At 37.1% G+C, this 26673-nt stretch overlaps 1 protein-coding gene across 1 annotated transcript in view; it reads right to left on the reverse strand.

The window, feature by feature from the left end:
* The window catches only part of LOC129721932 (uncharacterized), a 39716-nt gene extending 13716 nt beyond the window's left edge, over positions 1–26000 (reverse strand). The window contains exons 1-4 of the mRNA XM_055675051.1: positions 25489–26000; positions 2211–2313; positions 1692–1943; positions 899–1503 (exon numbers count right to left, since the gene is read on the reverse strand). Of these exons, the coding sequence (XP_055531026.1) occupies positions 899–1503; positions 1692–1943; positions 2211–2313; positions 25489–25594 (1066 nt within the window). The 5' untranslated portion in view covers positions 25595–26000. The remainder of the gene's footprint in view (positions 1–898; positions 1504–1691; positions 1944–2210; positions 2314–25488) is intronic.
* Positions 26001–26673: the final 673 nt, after the last annotated feature.

Genomic DNA, 26673 nt, shown 5'->3' on the forward strand with positions numbered 1-26673 from the left:
CCTCAAATTTCATATTGCAAAAACAGATGGAGTAGGTTGATACATGCTAAATTAATCACCCACAAAACGAGCATGGAATGCGAACATCGAATCGTCACCGTGTTTTTAAATCGTAAATGCGCCGAAACGCAATTGAACTGAAAACCATTTTATTTGAGTTTTATTCAGCCATAGCGGACTGAGTATACGATTTATGTAAACTAGATAACTACTGAAACTAGTTATGAAACTTAGATTGGCTTTCTCTAGAAAACACAACTACTGTTTAAGGATAGTTCACTTAACACTCCACCTTGTTTGAGATTAAAATTCAATGGAATGTTGTTTTAATCACGTACCAATTAAAATTATAATGAGGGAACAGGTCAAATTGTTCACTCGACAAAAACAAGGATTCTCGTTGGCAGCGATTTGTCTATACACGCCGGCACGGCTATTCATCTCAGTAAAATTAAACTCCTAAACCCGAAATACGAGTAAACAACAAAAAAGAAACAGTACCGATCACAATATTATTTGTTCTGTCCTTGATCTTCCACTGGCCTTAACTTATTGACGGCTATTACGAAATTAAACCCCCGTGAAATATTTCTACTTTTCACTTCGGAGACCTGATGCAATGCTGACAAACCACGCGGTATTTGTACTATAACGAAAATAATTTCATTGCGAGTTTCAATGTTTCAATTTATCTATTTCGCATTGATTAAATCTAATTATTGAAATAATATCTAGCAAATTAAAACATGCCGATAGATTCTTCATTATTATAGAACGCTTTAGAAGTTTAAATGAATTATTAACCAAAACAACACACAATAAGTTACCGATTGTACTCAATGTTTGAATGTGAATTTGCACCAAATTACCTAAATTACGACAGAACAAACTAACTCACCTTTACTCCCGCCATTCCCAAGCGTTCTAAGCTTGAATTTATCGAACAACGAATATTTGTCGTGTGGAAAACTACTGACGCAGGTTCCGTTCTTAGTGTCATTGTTACCACCACTAGCCAAACGAATCTGGTAATCCCTCGCTACACCGGCAGTTCGCAGAACAAAATCAATTCGATCCCCATCTGAGAGTGCAATCCGTTGCACTACCAGCGGCTCGATCAGGTTCCCATCGATTGCAACCACCGTAAGGTGATGGTCCTCTATCTCTAGCCATCGTTCGCATTTCGTGTCACCGAAGGGGGCAATGTAGGCGACACGAAATCGATACTTCACGCCACCAGACTGAACCTGTTGAACCAGCCGGTTTCTTCCGTTTATCAGCAAGGAGCCACTGCCTTCGGATATTATCCAGACCTTATCTTCTTGGACGTCTTTCGTCAAAGAGTACTTTCTTCGCTCAAAGTCTGTACGAACGAGCAGCGCTCCAACCAAACCCATTCTCCGCTCCTCACTGGAGAAACCATGGTACAGATGAGTTCCGGCACGATCAGCTTGAAATTTATATTGGAACGTGGTATAACTAGCAATAGGACATTGGGTAATCCTAAAATAGTAAAACAAACAAAAACGCGTCTAAGTCGGTGTTTAACATAACACATGTTTTGTCAAGTTTCGCGCTAACACAGCAATCGATGGAACCGCCCCGTCGAGTGGCGCGCAGTTCAACAACCAGGCGCTTCCATTGAAATTTGCACAACACTAACCCACCCGTTCGGTGCACCACCTACTCACATAGGCACCCCATCCATGAAGGGCGTATGGCGTTGTGTTTGGCCAGTCCAGTGGATCGAAATACTTTGGCCTGGGATGCGATTCTCGACGTCAATCACAATGAAATCGTTCTCACACACACTCAAAGCTGGCCCGGTGTGCTTCCCGTTGACAAGGTAGTAGTCATCAGCCCCGGTTCTGCCACTAGTGAACTGCCCAGCTCCGACAGCGCCAGCCAGTTTATCGTCGCTAATTATACTTTTATGATCCACTCTGTAATTAAACAAGCGGAACGCAATATATTTTAAGCAAAAATAGAGCTCCGGAGTGGCGGGGCTGGTGTTTCTTTCCTTGCATTTAATTAGCCATAGGCGAAGGAAACTCCACCGTACGCTTGTTGACCAAACCAGCCAGGATAGTGTTTTGGTTGGCTAATTAGTTTGTCGACGTTGTTGCTTTTTGGGTGTTGTTATATCCGGATTTAAATGCAACAAACGCGAGCAACTAGTGTGGTGAGTAATGAATACTAGAGCTACTCACGAGGATTTGTAAACGGTGCGTTTCTCCACCACCAGTTTGTAGCGGCAGATCCGGGGCCAGTCTGCCCGATTGCAAGGTCTATCACACGAGTCAAGGATCGCTTCTGCAAAGAGAGTATTTAACAAATTAAAGTAAATATTTTAGCAAAACGAGAAAATCTATAGCGACTGTCGCTTGGAATCGACAGTTACCATCTCGAATCAAGTTTTATCTGTTGCAATTACGTGCAGTTAAAAATTGTAAATCAATGAAAGTGAAAAGCAATGAAACCATGTATTTTAAATGATGCGAGTTGCTCGTCGAAGCTTCTATAATATGGCTCATAATTTATTCCACAATAAAGATCATGATGATGAGAATTGACCAGCAAGAAGTCGTGTGTATACACATTTTTGCTTTTTTTCCCAAAAAAGGTATGGCATTCACTGACAAAATCAAAGGTAAAAATGCTCCAAAAGGTCGTATGTCGTTTATCACTCGACTATCAGTTCGATGAACTGAGCATTTTTTGTATGTGTGTATGTGTTTGTATATGTATATAACGCTATCACTCGATTTTCTCAGAGATGGCTGGACCGATGTTCACGAAATTAGTTGCAAATGAAAAGTCTTCCCGCCCCACAAAACTCTATTAAATTTGATTAAAATCAGACTGTAACTTTGTCTGTTATATATCGAAATGTGAAAATCGTGAAACTCCATTATCTCAGAAACTACTCAACTGATTTGCATAAAATTGGTATTAAGTAAACGAGATGTCTTCAAACCCCTTGACTAATGAAATTCGTGATGATTGAACATTTGAAACACATGTTCAAACATCACGAATTTCATTGGTCAAGATTATGGAGAGGACAGTGTTCTGAAGACTTTTCAAATTCATTCGTTTTTCCAAAGATGGCTGGACTGATATCAACAATCCTAGTGTAGAATGAAAGGTTTAGTTGCCCTCTAGGTTTCTATTTCATTGGATTACAATCACTGGTCGGCAAAAACGAAAAAATGCTGCCCCAAAGCCCAAAATAATTGCTCTAGAAAGATTATAGCTTTGGAACCATTCCTTTGAAATTTGGTGCCTCTAGCCAGTGCACAATGGTCCAGAAACCAAATTTAGGGAGAAATTTGGGTCTAGAGCTCTATAGCAACATTTTAGAGAAAATCTTTCTTCTACAAAGTGTAAGGAGGATCCCGGTAAGACCTCTAAATACCCGACTTATGCGCCAGACGACAAGTCGTCTGTCAGGAATTTCAGATCGGTTTACCCTGGCTAGCTTTTATTCCCCAGTCTTACCGCAGGATCCACCCTCAGGTGTTTTCCACCAACTCCAATTTTCCAAGTCCTTCCCAAAACCAGATTTGTTTCAACTTCCTAAACGTATAAACACTCCTAATTAAATTCCTTTCCAAATTCTATCTTTTATTTCCCTTTTAATTGCATGAAGTTAACTGGTAGCAACCAAGTTCGAACGTTGAAGACAACAAAAAAATGGTTTTGTAACTTTTCCAAAATTTGGGAATTTATGTGATTTTGTTTTTTCTTACTCTCCTAACCCCCTTTTTCTCCTATCTCTCTGGTCCCTCTAAGGAACAATCAGCTGATCTCCCGGAGCGTCTTCGCTAGCCAACAGGAACGATCGGTCTGGTTGTTTCTTAGTGCCCTTTGTGTGACGTCACTGTTTCATCTACTGCGTGAGTCGTTTTTCCTAGCAACTCTGTTTTCCCCCTACTTGACAATCTCGTTCCCTACTACGTTGTTACAGGTTCTCCGGTGTGTGTTTGTGGGTGGGGTATTGTACTCACGGGTTTTCTCTTCAGAGTGGTGTTCTAACCACCCCAGCGGTGGTTTGCGACGGCCGTCGAGTAATGCTGGTGCGGCCAGGTAGGCAGAAACTGGCAGTGCTGGCTGCCGAATAGTTGCTCAGCGTTGGCGCCGATGCGGTTTCGAGCGACGCGGCTAGGAGGGCGATGACTGACCCTGCTGGCGTTGGGAATTCTTTCCCCAGATAGACACGCTCGCGGTGTGTTGCAACCACTGTAATGGCAAGTGGTGCTCGCGATGCCGAGATGCTGCACGATGACCAACGCTCTCCAAATGCACCTATAGAGGTACGCAACCTCGAGGCGATAGGCACATTTAGGGGATCACCCAGGTCCACCGATCCGATAGCTTGCCGGCGGTAGTGCGGCCGAGCCAATTTTCAATGCCGGGATGTCTGCGGCTGCAATTAGAATGGATGCGATCCAGAACTGAATTCCCAACAGCGGAAAGCCACCACGTGGCTCCTATCGAACCGAAAATATCCCATTAACACACCAAGTATTTCAAATAAAGAAAACTGCATTACCTGCTTTGTCAGATATCTTTGTTCTTATTTCACGACTCACTTCCTAGCCTTTTCTGTACCCTAGCTACAATTGAATCAATTTAAATATAAATTCTCGACAGCAAAACGGACAAACTCACTCGTTAAAATTTTACTATTGTCACTCGACTCACGACTTTAATAAATTAACGATTTTCACTTGATAACAAACTCTGGAAAAATAAAATTTAAAATTACAATCCGAAATTTTCTACTTCGACTCAATTTTTACTTAATTATCACGATTGATAATTCCCGTTTGTTTACTACAAATGAACTTCGATTCGGTTTTTTAATATGATCTTTCTAACTCGGCGGTCTGAATGGGAAGGAACAACGCTTTCTCCTCTTAGGCTGTCCAAGCCTAGAACTCTTCTTTTCCTTCCTTTTTATATTACTGTTCTTCTTAGTTCTAAAATTTCTAACTCTAGGTTCCGATTTCTTGATAATAATCTTCCTATCATCAATTTTCTTCAATCACCCACTCCCCCTATATGACCTCATCGATAATAGTTTCGCCCATAACTCCCTACTCATACTTTTAGTATGCTAATTCGAGCACTGTATCGTGGGTTGCCTGACCACAGGCGACCTACTTTTTACTACTATCTACTTTAGACGGATGTTCGTCATGAAACGCTCTCAAACTCGTTTCAAAAGTTGTTACATATGATAAAGCGCTTATTGAAAAATTATCAAAAATTAGGGTGACCAACATTTTCAATGCAAAAAAGTATCTAACTTTTTTGTCTTTGTAGATAGAAGAAAAATTTGTTCTACAATGTTATAGATCCATTTATTTTAAGTAACTTTGTAAAAAAAATCTCTATCTTTGAAAACAACCGATTTATATTGAAAAAACACATTTTACGCTCTAACTTTTTTATTTCAAGACTCATCTCCAAACTGTTTTTAAACGACGTTTAGAGCTTTTTAAGAGGAACAATTTGCAATGCTGACATCGTAAATATCTCAATTTTACTCAAAGTTATTAATATTTTTCATCAAAAAATATGCGTTTTTCATTTGTATGTCATTCTTTCTGGGGCAAACATAAAAACCCAAGTAACACACAAAACATGTTAGAAAATTAGTAACAACGAAAGTAGTCATATAAATGTACTACAAGTGCAATTGAAAACTTGTGTTATTATATTGTGTTTGAAGTTGCTTTTCATCAGTAATACAACCGCATTTCGAAAACAAGTTCGTTTTTTTCTGGTTTTGGAGATGTTTCTAATCACTATCACTTGGTCTTTTCATAAGACGTTACACCATCTAATAACAACTCTACGTACCTGTAAAATGCTTTTCTTTAGTACAATAGTCGTAGCATTCAACACCCAACTCAAAATTACTTGATCAAATTAATATTTAAATTATATGAACGATTTCTATGTTTATTCAAAGCGGGTCGAAACGCGCCATCCAAAGATAAACACAACGCTTGCAGTGTAACCAATATCACTTCAGTTTTTTTTGTTATTGTATATCTAACAACGTTTTCTAGTTTTGTTATATTTTATATCCAGAATACGTAGAAACTATGCGAAAACAATTTCAATATTCAAGGGAAACAAACAACTCTTTTTGAAAAGTTGAATATTATTTTTGTCAACATTTTATAATCAATTAAAACTGCCACTGATAAAAGCAATTGTCGATCTAGTTGCACTGCGCAGACACAACACATTTGCGCATGCGCTTGTTAACAGTTGTCATAGCAACAGATTTGCGCATTGCCGTATTAGTACTCGTGATGTATTTTGCCACTTAATTATATCAAGTTGGCTTGCTTTCATGCAGTTATCGGTACTAGTTTTACTAGCCTTCATGTTTTGCGCTTTTCTGGTGATATTGATGCCATGGAATAGGTAACGTCAACTATTCTATACCAACGTGTGTTACTTGGGAAATATCTCTGGGTCGCATTTTGAAGGGCATACTTGACTCTATAAATGAAGGAATTTTTAAAAATACGTTATTTTTAAAATTTGAGTAAATTTAATTTGAAAACAAGACGAAAATTTCAATAATTTTATACATTATGCATATAAATGCACCCAGATTTATTTTTTGGAATTTTTTCTTATAACTCGACGTAATTACCTTTAATTCAACCCAAAAAGATCGAAAATCGATCAACTGGTTCAAAAGTTATGAATTTTTTTAAATGAAATACATCGAATATAGCCGTTTTTTATGGTCACCCTATTTCGGAGCTGATTCCCTTAACAACCCAACGAAACAATACGGGTTTGATTATTTTCAACATAGATGCATCCCTGCGATTTTGAGCACAATTAAGGTACTTTGCGTGACCAAATTCGAAATAGGGTGACCATAAAAAATGACTGTGTTCAATGTATTTAATTTGAAAAAATTCATAACTTTTGAACCAGTTGATCGCTTTCCAATCTTTTTGGATCGAATCAAAGGTGATTATTCGTAGTTATGAGAAAAAATACCAAAAAATTTAACTGGGTGTTTTTATATGCATAATGTATAAAATTATTGAAATTTTTGTCTTGTTTTTAAATTGAATTTACTCAAATTTTAAAAATAACATATTTCTAAAAATGCCTCCATTTATAGAGTCAAGTATGCCCTTCAATATGAAACCAAGAGATATTTTTTATGTTTGCCCCAAAAAGAATGACATACAAATGAAACACGCTTTATTTTATGAAAAATATTAATAACTTTGAGTAAAATTGAGATATTTACGATGTCAGCATTGCAAATTGTTTCTCTTAAAAAGCTCTAAAAATCGTTCAAAAACAGTTTAGAGATGAAACTTGAAATAAATAAGCTAGAGGGTAAATGTGTTTTTCCAATATAAATCGGTTGTTTTCAAAGATAGAGAAAAACTTTTTTTACAAAGTTACTCAAAATAAATGGAGCTATAACATTGTAGAACAAATTTTTCTTCTATCTACAAAGATAAAAAGTTAGATACTTGATTGCATCGAAAATGTTGGTCACCCTAATTTTTGATAATTTTTCAATAAGCGCTTTATCATATGTAAAAACTTTGTAGAAGAAAGTTTTTCTTTAAAATGTTGCTATAGAGCTCTAGACCCAAATTTCCCCCTTAATTTGGTTCCTGGACCATTGTGCATTGTCGAAACACGTTTACTTACGTCAAAGTGTCGCATAGTAATTGCTCGCCGGGTTCGTCGCTTCAATGTTATGTTTACGAGAAAACTCATTTAAGTCTCTGAAAAAATGTTTGTGGCTAGGGGCACCAAAACTCACAGGAATGGTTAAAAACTGTAATTGAAGATTACAAACTTACGAGTAATAAATTTTATCACAATTTGACATGTGGTTCTAAAGTTATGAAAAGTAACGAAACCCAAAGACTGTTTAATACTAGCTGCTTGGATCAAAATATGTGGCCTCAACATCATTTCAGTTTGATGTTGTACAAATTGAACGTTTCCATCGTTGCTCGTGAATGAAGTGTTCGAAAATAAGAGTCATTTCTATCATTTCACCATATAACACAAGTATTATGTTGAATTTCACATATCATACTAAAGTCATTACTATAAACACAAAATCAATATTCTAGAACCCAAAAAGTGGACATAGCTCCCCAATTAACAAAATTGATTATACTAAAGTTGTTTATTATATGACAAAAAAAACATAAAACCTGCAATGCCGACCATCTCTTACTAACACGCAGAGAATCCTGAGTAAAAATCCCCAGGATACCGAGTTATAGGGTGACGGAATCGTGAAAGGAATCACAAACACGATCCGGAGAATTCCCACTCACGATTCTTATTCAAGAATCCTAGAGCCATATACAGTAGGGTGCCAGCCAAAATGGTCATCTCGAATTTCAAAAACAAACCTATACAAAATGTTCACCTGCTCGAAAAAACACCCTGTGCTAAATTTCACCTCAATCGGATTTAAAATGGGGTGGCGCAAAGCGATTGAAGTTTGTCTCTTTTGAAAACCGAAAAATCACCCAAGGGCCCCCCCTGTGTACGTGAAATTTTGGTTTTCGAATTTTTTTTTTATGTCAAATGTCTTGAAAACGCATGAAACGTCGAGAATTGGTGTCATCTAAAAAAAATTTTTTTTGCAAAAATTTACTCTCTGGAACTTAGTCGTTTTTCCAATTGTGGACGGCGGAGTTCAAAATGTTTAGAATTTATCTTTTGAAATTGATCACTAGTCTCTCGAAATAGCTTGTATAATGATATACACTATAACTAGCATCGAATACATTATGTTTCATTAGGGTGGTTCATTTATTCGGCATAGGGTGGTTCATAATATTGTGAAAAATGATTATAAAATGAAAAAAGCACTTCGGTTCGTTTGATTGGTGTGACGTCTTTGACAAAGTTGTAGATAATAATTCTGTGTTTCCAAAAAAATTACACTCAAAAAATTAATCATTCAAAAGTGAGAAGAAAGACTAAAAATTAATTATTCAAAAGGGCTCATTTTTTAACAACTTGATTTTTTAATAAAACCTACGAAAGATTACCAAAACAATGAAACCAGTCCGATCATATAGAAATCAAGAAAAATATGTTATAATTTTTTGAAAAAAAAATATTTTTTGAAAATAAAATTATTTTAATTATTTTTTTTAAAAGGCATATTTTTTTGGAAGGACAAAATATTATTTTCAACTTTGCCGAAGACACTATGCCGTTTCGACTGTAGACATATTTTTAATTTCCAATAGAGCACTCTATGAGGAATCGAGAATATTTCTACAGTCAAAACGGTTTATTTGATTGGCATAGTGTATCTGGCAAAGTTGCAAATAATAACTTCGTTCCTCAAAAAAATGTACCCTGTGAAAAATAAATAAATTTAAAATAAATAACTTTTTTTTTATTTCTCCATAGCCGGTTTCGTTCACTTGCAAAACCGAAAGTATAAAAGTGCTCCAAAGGGCCAAAGGGAAAGGCATATATCACTCTACTCAGCTCGACGAGCTGAGCATTTTCTGTATGTGTGTGTGTGTGTATGTGCAGGTTTTTATTCTCACTCACTTTTCTCAGAGATGGCTGGACCGATTTTCATGAAATCAATTGCAAATGAAAGGTCTTGTTGTCCCATATGACCCTATTGAATTTTATTGTAATCGGATATTTAGTTTGGAGGTTATGTATCAAAATGTAAAAACCATGAAACATCATTATCTCGAAAACTACACAACCGCTTTGAACAAAATTGATTTCAAATGAACGGGCTACCTAAAATATTTTTATTTTTCGAATTTTATGAAGATTAAACATACGGTTCAAAAGTTATGAAAAGAAACGTGTTCTGAAGACTATTTAATCTCACTCATGTTTCTCAGAAATTGGCTGGACCGATTTTCACAAAATCAGTGTCAAATGAAAGGTCTAGTTGCCTCATAAGACCCTATTGATTTGTTTTGCAATCGGACTATTACTTTGCCTGTTATGTTTAAAAATGTGAAATCTAGCTTTGAAAAGGAACATGTGCCGAAGACTACTTGAACTCACTCACTTTTCTCAGATATGGCTGACCCGATTTCCACAAAATTAGTGTCAATTGAATGGTCTAGCTGCCTTAAGTCCCTATTGAATTTTACTGTAATCGAACTGTAACTTCATTTGTAATGTGCCGACTTGTGAAAATCACGAAACTTCATTATCTCAGAAACTACACAACCGATTTGATTATTATTATCAGATGAGCGGGCTAGTTAAGGGTTAACTGATGAATGATGATTGCACACGTGGTTTCAAAGTTTGGCTGCCCTACACGTTCCCATTTCATTTGATTATAATCGAACTTAAGCAACCGTTATATATTAAATTGTTAATAAAACATTGAAAGTCTATTATCTCAAAGACTACATGACTTATTTGAACATAACTAGTGTCATACGAACGAGTCATCTCTCAAACTTACAAATAACAAACTTCATAACAATTTGATATGTGGCTCAAAAGTTATGGAAAGAAAAGAAATTCAAAAACTATTTTAAACTATACCTGCTTTGATCGATATATGTGGCCTCAACATAATTTAAATGTGGTATCGTACTATTTGAACGTTCCAAATTCATTGATTTCTTGCGATGTGTTCAAAGTCTGCAAATGTTCGTCAAATCGGCCACAGGATATGATCAAAGTCAAATAACAAACCGTTTGAAATGATTGGTTTTATCGAAGTGACAGTATCGTCGACTTTTGGCTTCTGTACACCGCCTTAATTCTGAATACATTCATATTGGGTGGTTTTCGATCATTTTCAGCAGATTTTCTGCCATCAATCTGACACCGGAAATACCCATATTGGGAGGTATTTAGTAATTTTGGTTGCTTACCAGAATTTGAAAGTGGTCGTGTTTAAATTCAAAATGGTGTCCAGGGTCAATGTTTGGTTTCTATGCATCATCTCAATTACGGAAATATTCATATTGAGTATAATTCGATCATTTTCGACTGTTCAGAAGTTGCCATTTAGCAATTCAAAATGATGCTTGAGGTCAATTGTTAGCTCATTGCATCATTCTGATTCCAGAGATACCCATATTGGATGGTATTTGGTTATTTAAGACTGTTTTTCACAAAGCGGAAGTCGCCATCTTGGATTTTAAAATGGTATTTAAGATAATTTCTGGCCTCTGAGCGTCATTCTAGTTGAAAAACCTAAAGTAATCCACCTAGCGGTCAGACCCAGCCATTCTCATTCAAACTTATGATTTATGAAAATAGATTTACAAGAACGCTTCGATCCAATAAATGTATATTCACTCTTAAGGTTCTAAAAAATTGATGTTGTAATCTATACATATAAAAATGCAGTCCGGTCTGTCTGTCTGTCTGATCCATATGGGCTCGAAAACTTCCGAACCGTTCGGCGTGAAAATTTGTATGTATGGGTTTTTGGTGCCGATAAAGGTTCCTATGATAGTTTGAGACCCCTCCTTCTTCTGGAAGGAAGGGGTCCCATACAAATGAAACACAAATTTCTGCACATCTCGAAAACTAATCAACTAAATGGAACCTAATTTGGCAGGTAAATGATTTTAGTGCTAAAAAATATGTTTATAATGTTCTGACACCCCTCCTTCTTTTGGAAGGGAGGACTGCCATACAAATGAAACACAGATTTCTGCACATCCTGAGAACTAACCAACTGAATGGAACCAAATTTGGCAGGTGAATATTTTTAGAGGTAACAAATATGAGCATGATGGTTTGACACCCCTCCCTTTTCTATGAGGGAGAGGTCCCATACAAATGAAACATAATTTTCGCACAGCTCTATAACCAATCAAGAAAATACAACCAAATTTGGTATGAGAATGTTTTGAGATGTAACAAATATGTTCATAATGGTTCGACGCCCCTCCCTCTTCTGGAAGCACATGTTTCTGCACAAATTTCTGCACATCTCGCGAACTAATCAACTAAATGGAACCATATTTGGTGATTGAAAGTTTTCAGTGATAACCAATATGTTCCATAATTGACCTCAGGCAACATTTTGGATTGTAAGATGGCAACATACGGTTTCTGGAAAACAGCCAAAAATGGCCGATTTCCACCCAATGTAATAATATCCGGATCTAGAATGATACACAGGAGCTCAAATCGACCACAGATACCATTTTTAATTCTAAGATGTCGATTTCCGGTTTTTGAAAAACAGCCGAAAATGACCAAATACCACCCAATATGAGTATCTCCGGAGCCAGAATGTTGCAAGAAGCTAAAAATTGACTTCATACACCACTATGAATTGTAGGATGGCAACTTCTGGTTTCTGGAAAACAGCCAAAAATGGCCGATTTCCGCCTAACATGAGTATCTCCGGAACTAGAATGATACACAGCAGCTGAAATCGACCACAGAACCCATATTGGATTCTAGGTTGGCGACTTTCGGTCCCTGGGAAACAGCCGAAAATGATCGAATAACACCCAATATGGGTGTTTCTTCAATCAGAATGACGCTCAGAGGCCAGAAATTATCTTAAATACCATTTTGAAATCCAAGACGGCGACTTCCGGTTTGTGAAAAACAGCCTAAAATAACCAATCAGGCACCATTTTGAATTGTTTAATGGCAACTTCTAGGAAACAGTCGAAAATAACCGAATAATACTCAATATGGATATCGAAATGATGCATAGAAACCAAACATTGAACCTGGATACTATGTTGAATTTAAAGACGACCACTTTTAGTTTCTGGAAAACAACCAGAATAACTAAATACCTGTGTCAGATTGATGCCAGAAAATCTGCTGAAAATGACCGAATACCACCCAATATGAATATATTCAGAATTAGGGCGATGTACAGAAGCCAAAAGTCGAGGATCCAGTCATTTCAAACGATTTGTTATTTTACTTTGATCATATCCTATGGCCGATTCTCCGTGCATTTGCAGACTTAAAACACATCGCAAGGAATCAACGAATTTGGAACGTTCAAATAGTACGATACCGCATTTTAATTATATTGAGGTCACAAATATCGATCAAAGCAGGTATCGTTTTAAATACCGTTAGCCGGGGTTAGATTAAGCCACGGGGGTGAGATTGAGCCAAAACGGGAAATGTTTGTATGTTAAATTACTTGAGATTTCCGAAACCTAATACCTCAAATTCAATACTTTATGAAACATAACATATTTATTCACAACTCAAAACGGAATATAGATAATATCAGTGAACTGCCTCGCTTAAAGAATGTTTCAAAGTACAGGGTGAAAAACATGCGCAAATAACGTTATCCAAAAATGTCCCAAGAAAACCAACCCGATCAAGAAATCACATCAACTTACTGCTCAGTTGGTACGTCAGGATGTCGTCTCCAATGTGTTGAGGAAATATTATGCATTGAACCTGTGCCGGCTCAGAAAATAATGTTTCTCCAAACTGTACACTTTTCGAGCCCTTTTGGGGTGAGATTGTGCCAAGCTATATTGAACGGCACAGTGTGCGGAATTCACATTCACGACAAAATTATATCAGTATACACCAAAACACTTGCATTGTTCACATAGGGTATGTTTTTTTTCCCACAGCATAAGGTATGTTGTCTAGCTATGGTATTCTTTGAAATAATGACTCAAAGCTTGAGAAGCTTACTGTTCTCAATTATTGGATGGAAATTTTCAATGATTGATATTACTTATGGAATGTAACAAAATTTTGTACACCAAATCTATATAAACTGAGGACTTCTAAAGAGAAGAAGGAGGGTTGTGAGTACGTTTCCAGAGGTTTTGAGAGCTCCAATGGAATATACAGTTGTCAATGACAAATGTTTTCCCTTTTTAGGCTACCTGGAGACGCCACTGTGTGTATAGAGACTGTCTATAAGCCACGTTCTCATAACTAATTACCCTATGTATCAATTTGATCCAGCCATACATTTTTCTATAATTCATATGAAATATAGTTTCTGATCAACCCCCTAAATCCCCTTAATAGTCCACGTTGCTTATGGTTGTCCCTATACTTACTGTTTTATCATGTTAGTCATGTCGATTATTCGTAGACATACTACTTTTCATTTAACAGGTATTAAATTTAACTTTTTGTTCTTGGCACAACCTCACCCCATAGAAGGAGTGAGATTGAGCCAAAGTTCATGTATCTTTAGCAAAATTATAGTTTTTTGTAACTTAACCATATTTGTTGTAGTTGTTAACAAAACATTCTAGAATGCATTGGTGTATTTTGGATCGAATCCTTTGCTTAAATATGTGCGTTACAAGCTTGAGAACAAAAAAGCATCATTTTTTGGCACAATCTCACCCCGGATGACGGTAGTCTTTGAATTTCTTTTCTTTCCATAACTTTTGAGCCACATATCAAATTGTTATGAAATTTGTTATTTGTAAGTTTGAGAGATGACTCGTTCGTATGACACTAGTTATGTTCAAAGAAGTCATGTAATTTTTTAAATAATAGACTTTCGTTGTTTTATTAACAATTTAATAACGATTACTTAAGTTCGATTATAATCAAATGAAATGGTAACGTATAGGGCAGCCAAACTTTGAAACCAAGTGTTCAATCATAATTCATCAGTTAACGCTTAACTAGTCCGCTCGTCTGATAATAATAATCAAATCGGTTATGTAGTTTCTGAGATAATGAAGTTTCGTGATTTTCACATTTCGGTACATTACAGACGAAGTTACAGTTCGATTACAGTAAAATTCAATAGGGTGTTATAAGGCAGCTAGACTTATCAATTGACATTAATTTTGTGGAAATCGGTGCAGCCATCTCTAAGAAAAGTGAGTGAGTCCAAGTAGTCTTCGGAATATGTTCCTTTTCAAAGCTGGATTTCACATTTTTAAACATAACAGTCAAAGTAATAGTCCGATTGCAAAACAAATCAATAGGGTCTTATGGGGCTACTAGACCTTCCATTTGACACTGATTTTATGAAAATCGGTCCAGCCATCTCTGAGAAACATGAGTGAGATTAAACTGTCTTTAGAACACGTTTTTTTTCGCAACTTTTGAACCATTAGTTCTATCTTTATAAAATTCAAAAGTTAAAGGTTTTTTAGGTAGCCCGTTCATTCGAAACCAATTTTGTTCAAATCGGTTGTGTGGTTTTAGAGATAATGATGTTTCATGATTTTAACATTTTGATACATAACCTCTAAACTAAAAATCCGATTACAATGAAATTCAACCGGGTCTTATGGGACAAAGAGACCTTTCATTTGCAATTAATTTCATGAAAATCGGTCCAGCCATCTCTGAGAAAAGTGAGTGAGAATAAAAATCTGCACACACACACACACACACACACACACACGCACATACACACACACACACACACACACACACACACACACACACACACACACACACACATACAGAAAATGCTCAGCTCGTCGAGCTGAGTCGAGTGATATATACCATTCGGCCCTTTGGAGCACTTTTATATCTTCGGTTTTGCAAGTGATTGCTATACCTTTCTAGGAGAAAGGCAAAAACACCCATATTGGGTGTTATTCAATCATTTTCGGCAGTTTCCGAGGAACCGGAAGTCGCTAACCTAGAATCCGAAATGGGGTCTTTGGTCGATTTCTCTTGATCCGGAGATACTCATGTTAGACGGAAATAGGCCATTTTTGGCTGTTTTCCAGAAACCAGAAGTTACCATCTTACAATTTTAAATGGTGTCTGAGGTCAATTTTTAGCTTCTTGCAACATTCTAGCTGCGGAGATACTCATATTGGGTGGTATTTGGTCACTTTGGGCTGTTTTTCAGAAACCGAAAGTCGTCATTTTGGACTTTAAAATTGTCTGTGGAATCAATTTCTGTCATCTGGGCGTAATTTTGGGTCCGAAGACATTCATATTGAATGGTATTTGGCCATTTCCGGCTGTTCAAGGAGAATCGTTCGTTTCAGGCTGTTTTCCAGAAACCAGAAGTTGCCATCTTAAAATTCAAAATGTTGTCTGAAGTTACGATTCCATAAAAGCGGCAAACGACCAAATACCACCCAATATGTATTTGGTCGTTTGCCGCTTTTTTTTTAAACCGGAAGTCGCCATTTTGAATTTCATAACGGCATTTGGAGACAATTTCTGGATTTCGAACGTCATACTGGTTGAAGAAACATTCATATTGGGTGGTATGTGGTCATTTTCAGCTGTTTTTCAGAAACCGGAAGTCGCTATCTTACAATCCAAAATGTTGCCTGAGGTCGATTATGGAACATATTTGTTACCACTAAAAACATTCACCTGCCAAATTTGGTTTCATTTTGTTGATTAGTTCTCGAGATGTGCAGAAATTTGTGTTTCATTTGTATGGAACCCCTCCCTTCCAGAAAAGGGAGGGGTGTCGAACCGTTATGGTCATATTTGTTACCCCTTAAAACATCCACATGCCAAATTCGGTTTCATTTGCTTGGTTTGCTCTTGAGTTGTGTAGAAATTTATGTTTCATTTGTAAGGGACCCCTCCCTTTCAAAAGAGGGAGGGGTCTCAAACAATCATAGGAACCTTTATCGGCACCAAAAACCCCTACATATAAATTTTCACGTCGATCGGTTTGGTAGTTTTCGAGCCTATATGGGTCAGACAGACAGACCGGACTGCATTTTTATATGTTTAGATTACAACATCAATATTCCAGTACCTAAAGAGTGAATATACATTTATTGGATTGAAGCGTTCATGTAAATCTATTTTTACAAATAAAAGTTTGAATGAGAAAGGCTGGGTCTGACCGCTAGGTGGATTAATTTAGGTTTTTTTTAAATGGGCTGGTTTCGATAATTAATTTATAACTTTCCTTATTTTTTTTGAAATTAGTAACTTGTTTTTAGAGTGTATATATATTTTTTTTTTTTTTTTGAAAAACAAAACTGTTATCTACAACTTTGCCGAAGATGTCACACCGCTCAAACGAACCGTGTTGGCTCTAAAATATTTTGTAATCATCAATACCATCCGAAATAGCATTTTCCAATAGCTTTTCAAAAATGAGTTGTGTGCAAGCTTAGAATGACTGGAGAGCGACACTATACTGACGACTTTTCTCTCTTTTCACTCTAACAGCCTCATGCATGAGCTATTCATGAGAGCTCACATACAGCTACAGCTTACAAAAGGCAACGAAACTGTCTTGTGTTGCGTACGACAGCTCATTCTTGCGCATGTATTTTGTTCTTTCGGACATGACAGCCTAGTTTGCTCAGTGTGACAGTCTGCTGATCGGCTGCGGCTGTCATCGACTCGCATTTTTTCGTTTCTCCTTTTTCACAGGCCGGTGGCATATTGAATACAAAGAAAACCGTTTCCATTATTGATATTATTCCCCACGTAAGAAAAAACGTGCTTCGCACCATCTCTCTTTCGTTCTTTCATCGGCCCTACTGTCGTGTATCATAATCACCTGACAACCCGCTCGGATTCGTGCTGAAGGATGTCGGAAGATTATAGACTGTCATTTACGACAGCTTGGAATAACCAACAGACATAAGGAGATGAAAACTAACAGCCCGTATGGAGTTGCATGTGTGCTGTCGTCAGTTGCTGTCGGACTGTTTACCGAATGTGTGGGGGACAGAGAGAGCTGTGTTGTCTTGCAGTCATTTTCATAACACTGGTTGTGTGTCAATAAATTAAACCAATAGCACAAAATTGCCAGAGCACTGTGTGTTCAATCACGTGTTGGCAAAGACATTACTGTGGTAAATAAAACGAATAAATTGTCTGGTACAAAATTCGAAAGACGAGTGCAAGTGTCTTAAAGAGTAGGTTTTTCAAGCAAAGTAATATAACATATTCCATCAGTTTCCACCGTTTCATTTAAAAGTTTAAGACACTTGGAATCGAAAACATTTTTCAAATATTAAAATTCCATGTGTGTGATTTTGCAAATGACATGAAAGCATTCAACATTTTCCACGAGACACAAACTTAATTTTGGTTGAGATAATTTTTTTTTGCACAGAGTAGTTTGATACATTTTGTAAATTTGGTTTGTAATATTTTGAAATTTTACTTATGATTTTTCCAATTCAACATTGCCACCCTAACGACAATGATGTAACAAATATTATATTTTCAGGAATTTTTCTATTGGAATTCAGTGAAAAGTGATTTTTTTCATTTTATACTCATTTTTACACAATATTAAAAACCACCCTACGTCGAATAAATTAACCACCCTAATGAAACATAATGTATTCGATGCTAGTTATAGTGTATATCATTATACAAGCTATTTCGAGAGACTAGTGATCCAAGTCCCAGAGAGTAAATTTTAAAGTAAAAAGTAAAAAAAAAAATTTCAGATGACACCAATTCTCGACGTTTCATGCGTTTTTAGGGTAATCGCTCCATTATTCATCTCAACAGCTAGATGCACCTATATTCATCTTATTTCTCTCATTTGACAAATTTACCGTCAAAATTCTACAAATTTTTGAAAGTAAATCTATTTGCTTCTCGATTTTGTCAAGTGGTTGAAAGTTTTACGTTGAAAATATGGTAAAATTTGGCGATAAATTGATCAAAAAGGCGTGATTGGATAAATATAGGTACATGGATGAATATAGGAGCGATTACCCTAAGTCATTTGGCATTAAAAAAAAATTTCGAAAACCGAAATTTCACGTTCCCCCCCCCCCCTTGGGTGATTTTCCGGTTTTCAAAAAAGCCAAACTTCAATCGCTTTGCGCCACCCCATTCTAAGTCCGATTGAGGTGAAATTTTGCACAGGGGTGAACATTTTGTATAGGGTTTTTTTTTTGAAATTTTCTGGTCACTTTTTTCCATACGATGATTGGCGCCCTAATATACAGGGCATTCCTGAGAATTCTTTTTTCAGGAATCCTTTTTAAGGACGCTCACGAATCCAATGTGAGGAATCCTAGAGAATCTATGCGAATCATGTGTGTTCGTCCGGAGCATGCGGTTATAACAACTTAATTACAACAGCTACATGGTTATGGCTTGTTGGCCCAGCTTCATTGCAGTCATCAAAACTTCATATACGCTCCATCATAGGACCAGATATACAACCCGATTTGGTTACCACATGATGGCCTCGAAACTTTAATTGAGATATATTCTTTAAACTGAGTGTGATGCATTAAATTTTATCTTGGTTTCATTTGTCTATGACAGGGGTTTATTCTGACAGTGTCGTGAAAACAAAATTTTGTAGTTTTTAATTTCCATATTGATTAGTAAATGAATATATTGTTGCCTTCGAATTATTTCCGTGGATGTGGAAACACATGCCATAAAATATTTATGGTGAAACCACCCACAACTTTCATCGCAAATGCGCGCCGCAGGAATTCTGTAGGAAGTAAATATATAATTAAATTTTAATTCCTCTGAACTACTGGGATGATTAAATAAAAACCATTATTCGGGGTATTTCGCTAAATGTACGCCGCTACTTATCATTAGATTTTCAAAACTATGGTGTGGTTACGTTATTCTCGTAAAAGAAAATAAATTTCTTTTTGAGCGTCTTAGTAGAATGGAATTGAATATTGCGGATAGGTTATGTTTCCATTTAATTCTACTACAAAAAATCGAATACCCTTTAATCGAATACAATCCGCAGATACGTATTTCGGTTGCTACACATAAAAGAAAATTCAGATTTTAGATATAATTACAAAAGTTTACAATTTTGCCATTCAATACGACATGTTGTTCCAGAATAAAACCTCGGACGTATTTGAAATTTTCGTCATAACCAATTCTCATAATTTTATCAGAACATAACATATCATAACCTAAGTAAACCTATCATAGCATTCGTCTGGTTATGTTCCGATTCTCAGGTTCCGTTTATCAGTTTTTATGTAAGCCACAATCATAACATACATGGCGGGGTTGCCATGACAAATTCTGTTCAAAATGAAATTACAGCTTGGAAATTTTATCTTAGCTTTGAGAGGGACTATCATACAACTCTACGGGTTACGAATTTTTGGTTTTAGTTGGTTGTTATGAAAGTTAATATAAAACAATTTATGACCGTTCTTGAAACTGTGAAGCTAAGTTGTATTATGGAATACATATGAGGCGTTTTATACATTCTTACCGTATAGTGAAACATAAAAGTCAGTTTTGCCTTTCTCCTAGAAAGGTATAGCAATCACTGGAAAAACCAAAAGTATAAAAGTGCTCCAAAGGGTCGAATCTCGTATATCAATCGACTTAGTTTGACGAGCTGAGCATTTTCTGTATGTGTGTGTGTGTATGAGAAAGGCTGGGTCTGACCGCTAGGTGGATTAATTTAGGTTTTTTGTTTTGTCTACGGGAGTTTTGATTTGATAAGTAAATAAAAAAATTAAATTTTTATCTCTCTTTTAGGTGAATTAATCAAAAATTTATTCACATCAAAAGATACCCCTTAAGATCTACAAAAACTTTGTCGAATACACTATAGCATTTAAATGGCATTTTTATACTCAAAAGGCTGACGATCACGTTGTTCGCATTTTAAACCACTGTGCGCTGCTGCTGTATCCTCGTCGACAGTACGTATGTAACGCGTGCGGGGTTCGCCTCGGAGTCATCGGCCTCTATCAAGGTCTCTGCTAAATATTTGTACTTATTACGAGAGTCACTTCACGATGAAATATATTTCACTTTCACGCTCACTTCACTTTTTTTTTCACTTTTCGTGTAGTGAGATTGACAGTGAAGTGAAAACGAGAATAAAATAAGTGAATTAAGTTTTGCATTTTTTTTCTGAAATATGAAAAGTTTAATAACAAAAATGTAAAAATTTTCCTATCATGGAGAAAAAGTGCATTTTTGGCACATGACAAATGAAAAGACCACGTGGTTTTTGTTAGCGGCGGAACGAGGGGGCCACGAAAGACCACGGGGGTACAGAGCACTGTTGCCAACTGTGCAGATTTATCTGGAAATGTACAGATTTTCTCGGTTCTCTCGGTACAGATTCTGTACCGTACAGATTACAGATTTTCGTGAAAAAGTACAGATAAGTACAGATTTTTTAAATGGTTGAAAAGATTAGACAATACTTTTTAACAGATTCTGCAACGATACAATAAATGCAATCTTGCAATCCACACACTTAGAATTTACTGTCAAATCTCGTTACATGATTTCGTAAATCTCGGTTATAACCTAACTGAGACTTTGACACAAAATATCCGGAATATCGGTAGTGTTGCATTACGGAGCTCGAGAGCCATTCTTAAGTGTGCAAATTTTTTATTGACAATCGAGCTAGTAGTTAAAATAAATAATAAGAGAGTCAATGCAGTCACAGTTTTCTTAAAATAATGAACAACAATGTTGAACTTGTTTATTCAAAAATTTACAAAATAAAAATTATGGACCAGTGGTATAGATTTTGGTACAGATTTTTTTCCGAAAAAAGTACAGATAAAAAAGATTTTTACAGCTCCCAGTACAGACGAAAATGTGGCAACACTGGTACAGAGGGTAGAAAAAGTGATCAAAATATGACCACGTGATTTAGGAACGACCCCTTACGCACATTTGTGTGTCCCCCCGAAAGGCTCTTTATGGTTCATTGGTTTAAATCAGAGCCACGTCGTGTGATATGATGTGCATGACTCCAATAGCGTCATACTGTGTAATTCGGTCTCAAATCAGTAAATTTTGAAAATAAATTGTGCTCTATTGAAATGAGCCATGCACACCTGTGCGCGGCCCCAAAGGCATTGTTAATGTCGCTTGGTCTAAACCTGTACCAAATATAAATAAGCTAGTTTTGCTTAATTAATAAACCGGAACTAGCTAAATAGAGACGGGTAGGAGTTTTATGCATAATCGCATCACTTATCAAAGTGAATCCTGATCCAACGAGCCCTTCCCTACTAATTAAAATCTCCTTCCTGTGACCTTCGTGGAGATGCAGAGGTTAACACGGTCTCCAAATAGCAAGAGTCACACTTACATCCGATCTCTCTTCCCACCTGATTGCAAGGACGTGGCCGGCGTTCTTATTGATCCTTTAAAGTATAATGGTCTGACACTCCCAACCTCATTCAGTTGATTCATTGTGCAATTCTACTGATTCAGTTTAATCACGGAGTGCAACCATTACTGCAGTCAAGAATTTCACTAGCAAATATATTTGCACAGGGCAGGAAATTCGAAACTGCTGGACAGCTGAAAAAAGCTGTCGTCGCCGAATAGGCTAATATTACTCCAAATACACAAACATCTCTTATTCATTCTAAGGCTACTGACATACTGAGGCGTCAAATGAAGCGAAGCGTTGAGCGTATTAGAAGCGGAATAAACAGAAGCGTTGGGTGAAGCTTTCTATGACATACTGGAGCGAGCGTCGCAAATGCGTTGTGTTGTCATATTCCTAGATTCCAGCAGCGGTTTCGTTTAAAGGAAATATGAATTCGTCCAATGAAGATTTGTTTGCTTCTTCAAGCACGGTAAATCACGTTTTTAGTAAACATAGAGATTTTTTTATAAAGTAAAATAATATTTTTGAAGTCAGTTGCGCTACAGACGTAGCAAAAAATATAAGAAATTATTCTAAATTTTAAACCCGCTGACCCCGAGTAACGTTCAACTAGTTTATGATATCTGTTAGGCTTTGAATAACCCCTGTGAGCACAGCTAGTTACTCAGCGGCTGGCGTTTCGCGACTGAAGAAGTTCAGCATGTTAGGCATGAAATATCAATCAAAAATACTAACGTTATTTTCCTGACTACCTGAGAATTTTTCCCGATATTTTCTATATTTAAGACCAAAATAAAGCGAATATAAAGCACTTGGCGATATCAGGTTTAGTCTGAACATGTTATTACTGCACTAACATTTTTTAAACATTTTAACATTTTGTAAACGAAAATGTTTTATATTTGCTTTTTTTTTCAATTACCAAACCAAAACAAAGCAAATATAATGCACCTTGCGATGAAAGATTTAGTCTGAACAAGGTATCACCGCGTAAGTATACGCGCGTCAAAATACTACTCTTTCTGTTTCGCCGCCTCTTCCGACGCGTCGTTGCCGCTCGAGTATGACCGGTTTGAGCGTTTCATATAGACGTTCGAAGAAGTAGCTCGGACGCTTTTGGGACGCTTCTTGCTTCGCTTCATTTGACGCTTCAGTATGTCAGTAGCCTAAGACAAAGCGACTACAAGAGTTTATAATGAATAAAGGCAACCAACACATTACTAATCATATTTGCATTGAAGTTTTTTTTTCGAAAATAGAGGATTTCGTTTTTGCTTTTCAAAATGGCGTTATATTTATTTCCACCTTGAAATAGTCAAAACATCTAACAGGTAAAGTATAAAACCATTATCCAAATAATCAGCTGGCGCCAAAGGACCAGTGATGGAAACGAAACGAATATGATGCAATCGTCGTTTATTCATCACATGTACACTTCACGAAGTGTACAGGCCGTGACTAAACTTGAATCCTCTCAACCCATAATGAAACGATGATATGGTGCATAGGTTTGTGGGAGAAAACAAACACATGACTAGACTACATCAGCTCTGAGAAGCGATTCGATCGTTGCGTTTGTCTCTCCATAGGCCGGTAGTTAGTGGAAGAAAGGATAGCAACAGGACAATGTCATGTCGCCTGAACAGCAGCAGAGGTTGGGTGCGGTGAGAGGGAATATGTGGGGGGAGGAACTACTTCGGCAGCGGTTGAGTTTAGGCGACAGTAGGAGGGCATACACTGTCATTTTCTTTCTTTTTCTGACAAAAAATCATATTCATGAGTCAAAAGAATAAGGATATACCAAGTTCTGATCCCTCTGTGTAACAGAGACGAATAACTTCATATACATGGGGTTGAGGGAGGGCAAGCTCTTCAAAATTTCAGAAGTAAAAAAAAGTAAAAGAATTAGAAATAAATACCAGTGTTTAGTGATTGTTACATCAAGGCAACCAGTGAAAAGTTGTCCTTGACATCAGAGTGAAAAATTTGATTATTCTTTGTCCAATCTCGAATAAAATCTTTAGTAAAAACTCTCAAGTTTATTTAAACCTTTGTACATATTACTTTGGCGACGAGGATCTCAAGAATCCACGAACTTAGCAGATGATAGAGTTGATCAGCAGCCGCAACCGGGAATTCAAGATATGATTCTCGAGATGGCCCAACTTTTACAGCAGATGACGGCTCAGCAGCAGCAACCCCGGAGCAGATTTTGGAGTCCCTCTCATCGAACATCACCGAGTTTGTCTTCGACGAAGAAAACGGAATTACGTTTGGACGCTAGTTTAATCGCTCCCAGGACCTCTTCGAGAAGGATGCAGGCCAGTTGAATGATTCGGTGAAGGTATGTTCACTTCTCTGGAATCTGGATACCCATTCACACAGCCGCTATCTCAACTACATCTTGTCAAAGCTTCCCAAGGACGTGAAGTTTGAAGAAACAGTCAAGATTCTCAATAAAAACTTCGGGCACCAAACGTCAACGTTCGGAAGCGATTCATGTGTCTTTTCACGATTGTTGTTAACCATCTGCCGATGAACACTCAGCAAGCATAGAGCACTCAACCGCTGTTCAACCGTTATTGACCGCAGCCAGGTTCTCACTCGACGTAATGTGCTGAACGTCCCCCCTCTGGCTACGCCTATGTTTCCACCAGTGTATAAATAAATATAACTTTTGATCTATTCATTAATTGTTATTGTCGAAGAGTGGACTGTGTTGTGTTATTTGATACTTAACTAACTAATAAATTATTAATAATATTTATGCCAAGTAAAGCTCCTCCAAAATAAACTGTGATTTAAAAAAGTTCACAAAACGTGTTTTGACCAAATGAGGCGAATTGCGTTTACGATTGATTGTTGTTTGCTTCCATAAAAAAAATTGAAAATTGAAACGAGGAAATTTAAAAATACACAGCCAAGCAAATTTCTCTCACTTGATTAAGACATTAAGACATTTTTACTACTTGTTGAAAAAAAAATAAAATAGATTTTCTCGACCGAGCGTTCTACCACCAACGGATATAAAAATAAATAGGTGTTGTCTCAGCAACAGATTGATGGATTTGACTAAACCAGTTTAAGCACGCATTAAAAATCATCAAAGCGCTGCCCGTTCGTGGCGCGAAAAGTAGTCGCTTAGTCAGGGTGATCGGTGGCTGGGTATAGCAAACGAGCCGAGCTCATTGCTCGAAATCTGGGAAAATGTGCACATTTTACTTTCTGATGGAAACTAACGTCAAGGCTATGTAGAACAATTAACATCAATTCTCAAATGGTTGAAGTTTGGCACGCTTTTTTCTCACTTATAAATATGATGAGATCTACTGCATCGAACGAACACTCAAATCCCTCTTCTTTTTGAGAAAGCCCATACCTCTTGCGAAACTCAATCTATGAAATTTTATCCAAAAAAACAAGTCAACAACAACTAAATCACTTCAACTCACTCGGTATAATCGACGTAAAGTGGATCATCTTCATGGCAACCCAAAACACCAAAAGTGTAATTAAGACTCTCTGGATTACCACCGCCGTTGATCGTAATTGCTTCATTTTTACTTCCGAAAACACTAGCACTGTTCTGAAGAATCAATCACTTTTCACTACCGTCACACCTTCATGATCAACCGCGACTACGAGAACCGATCGATTGCGGAAGGTTGCTCACATCCAGCAAAACCTTCTTGTGCTTGTACACACGAGCCCTCCGTTTGCTGCTGTCGGCACTGCGAAAACGTAAAACATAACAAAAACCACATTATGCCATGTAAGCACTACTCCTCGCGATCGGTTCAGGTCGTGCCAATTTACCGGGTCATCGAAGAAATCATGACTGGACGGTTCCAGGTCTGTATGCGAACGCAGAGAAAGAGTGTCGCTGTTCACCGGATTGCAATTTCTTCCACGAGCCCTTGCAGCGCACACTGTGGACTATGACGTACGCTGATTAATTTCCTTATTGCCGTGAAAACGAGTTTCGTTAAGTTGGAGTCGGATTGTGCTGCCCCAATGGATAACAATAGTTTGCAATTTTGCTGTTCCGAAGCGAACAGTAACCGAGATGCAAGCCATGGCTGGTTTCTCTTTTATAAAATGGTAAATATTACATGCTGATGTTGGATTTGCCGAGCCTGGCTGGTGAGGTTATGCAATAAGTTGCAAAGTGCATTGTGGCCTATGCAACTGATGACGCGTCGGTTTCGTGGTCTTACTGACACAGTAAGGCTTTTATCTCCCGCACCACTGTTCTGGGTCGATCTGCGGGGGAACAGTAAAATACTCTTCCACGCTCCACTGCGACTGACTATACTGCGATAATAAATTTTATGTAAATCGTATTCAATTTGTCTTACATTTCTAGGTTGGGCGGAAATATTCATGACATCATAATACAAATTAAAATCAACTTCGTTCACTGATTTAGTTTTAGTTACACTGAAATGGTTTGTAAGTCAGCTTTGGTTCAACTAAAAACTACAGCCTAGCGTATTAGGAGCATCAGGCAGACATGATGATGGAAACAATAGGAATGTAGAGTTCAAAATGATGCTACTGCGGTACACTGTCTTTATCGAGGCGTTGAAATATTGATTGAGTTCTATGATTTTTTCAAATGGTGCATCCAACCAAAT

This window comes from Wyeomyia smithii, chromosome 2, assembly GCF_029784165.1.
Source record: "Wyeomyia smithii strain HCP4-BCI-WySm-NY-G18 chromosome 2, ASM2978416v1, whole genome shotgun sequence".
NCBI classification, from domain to species: Eukaryota; Metazoa; Arthropoda; class Insecta; order Diptera; family Culicidae; genus Wyeomyia; species Wyeomyia smithii.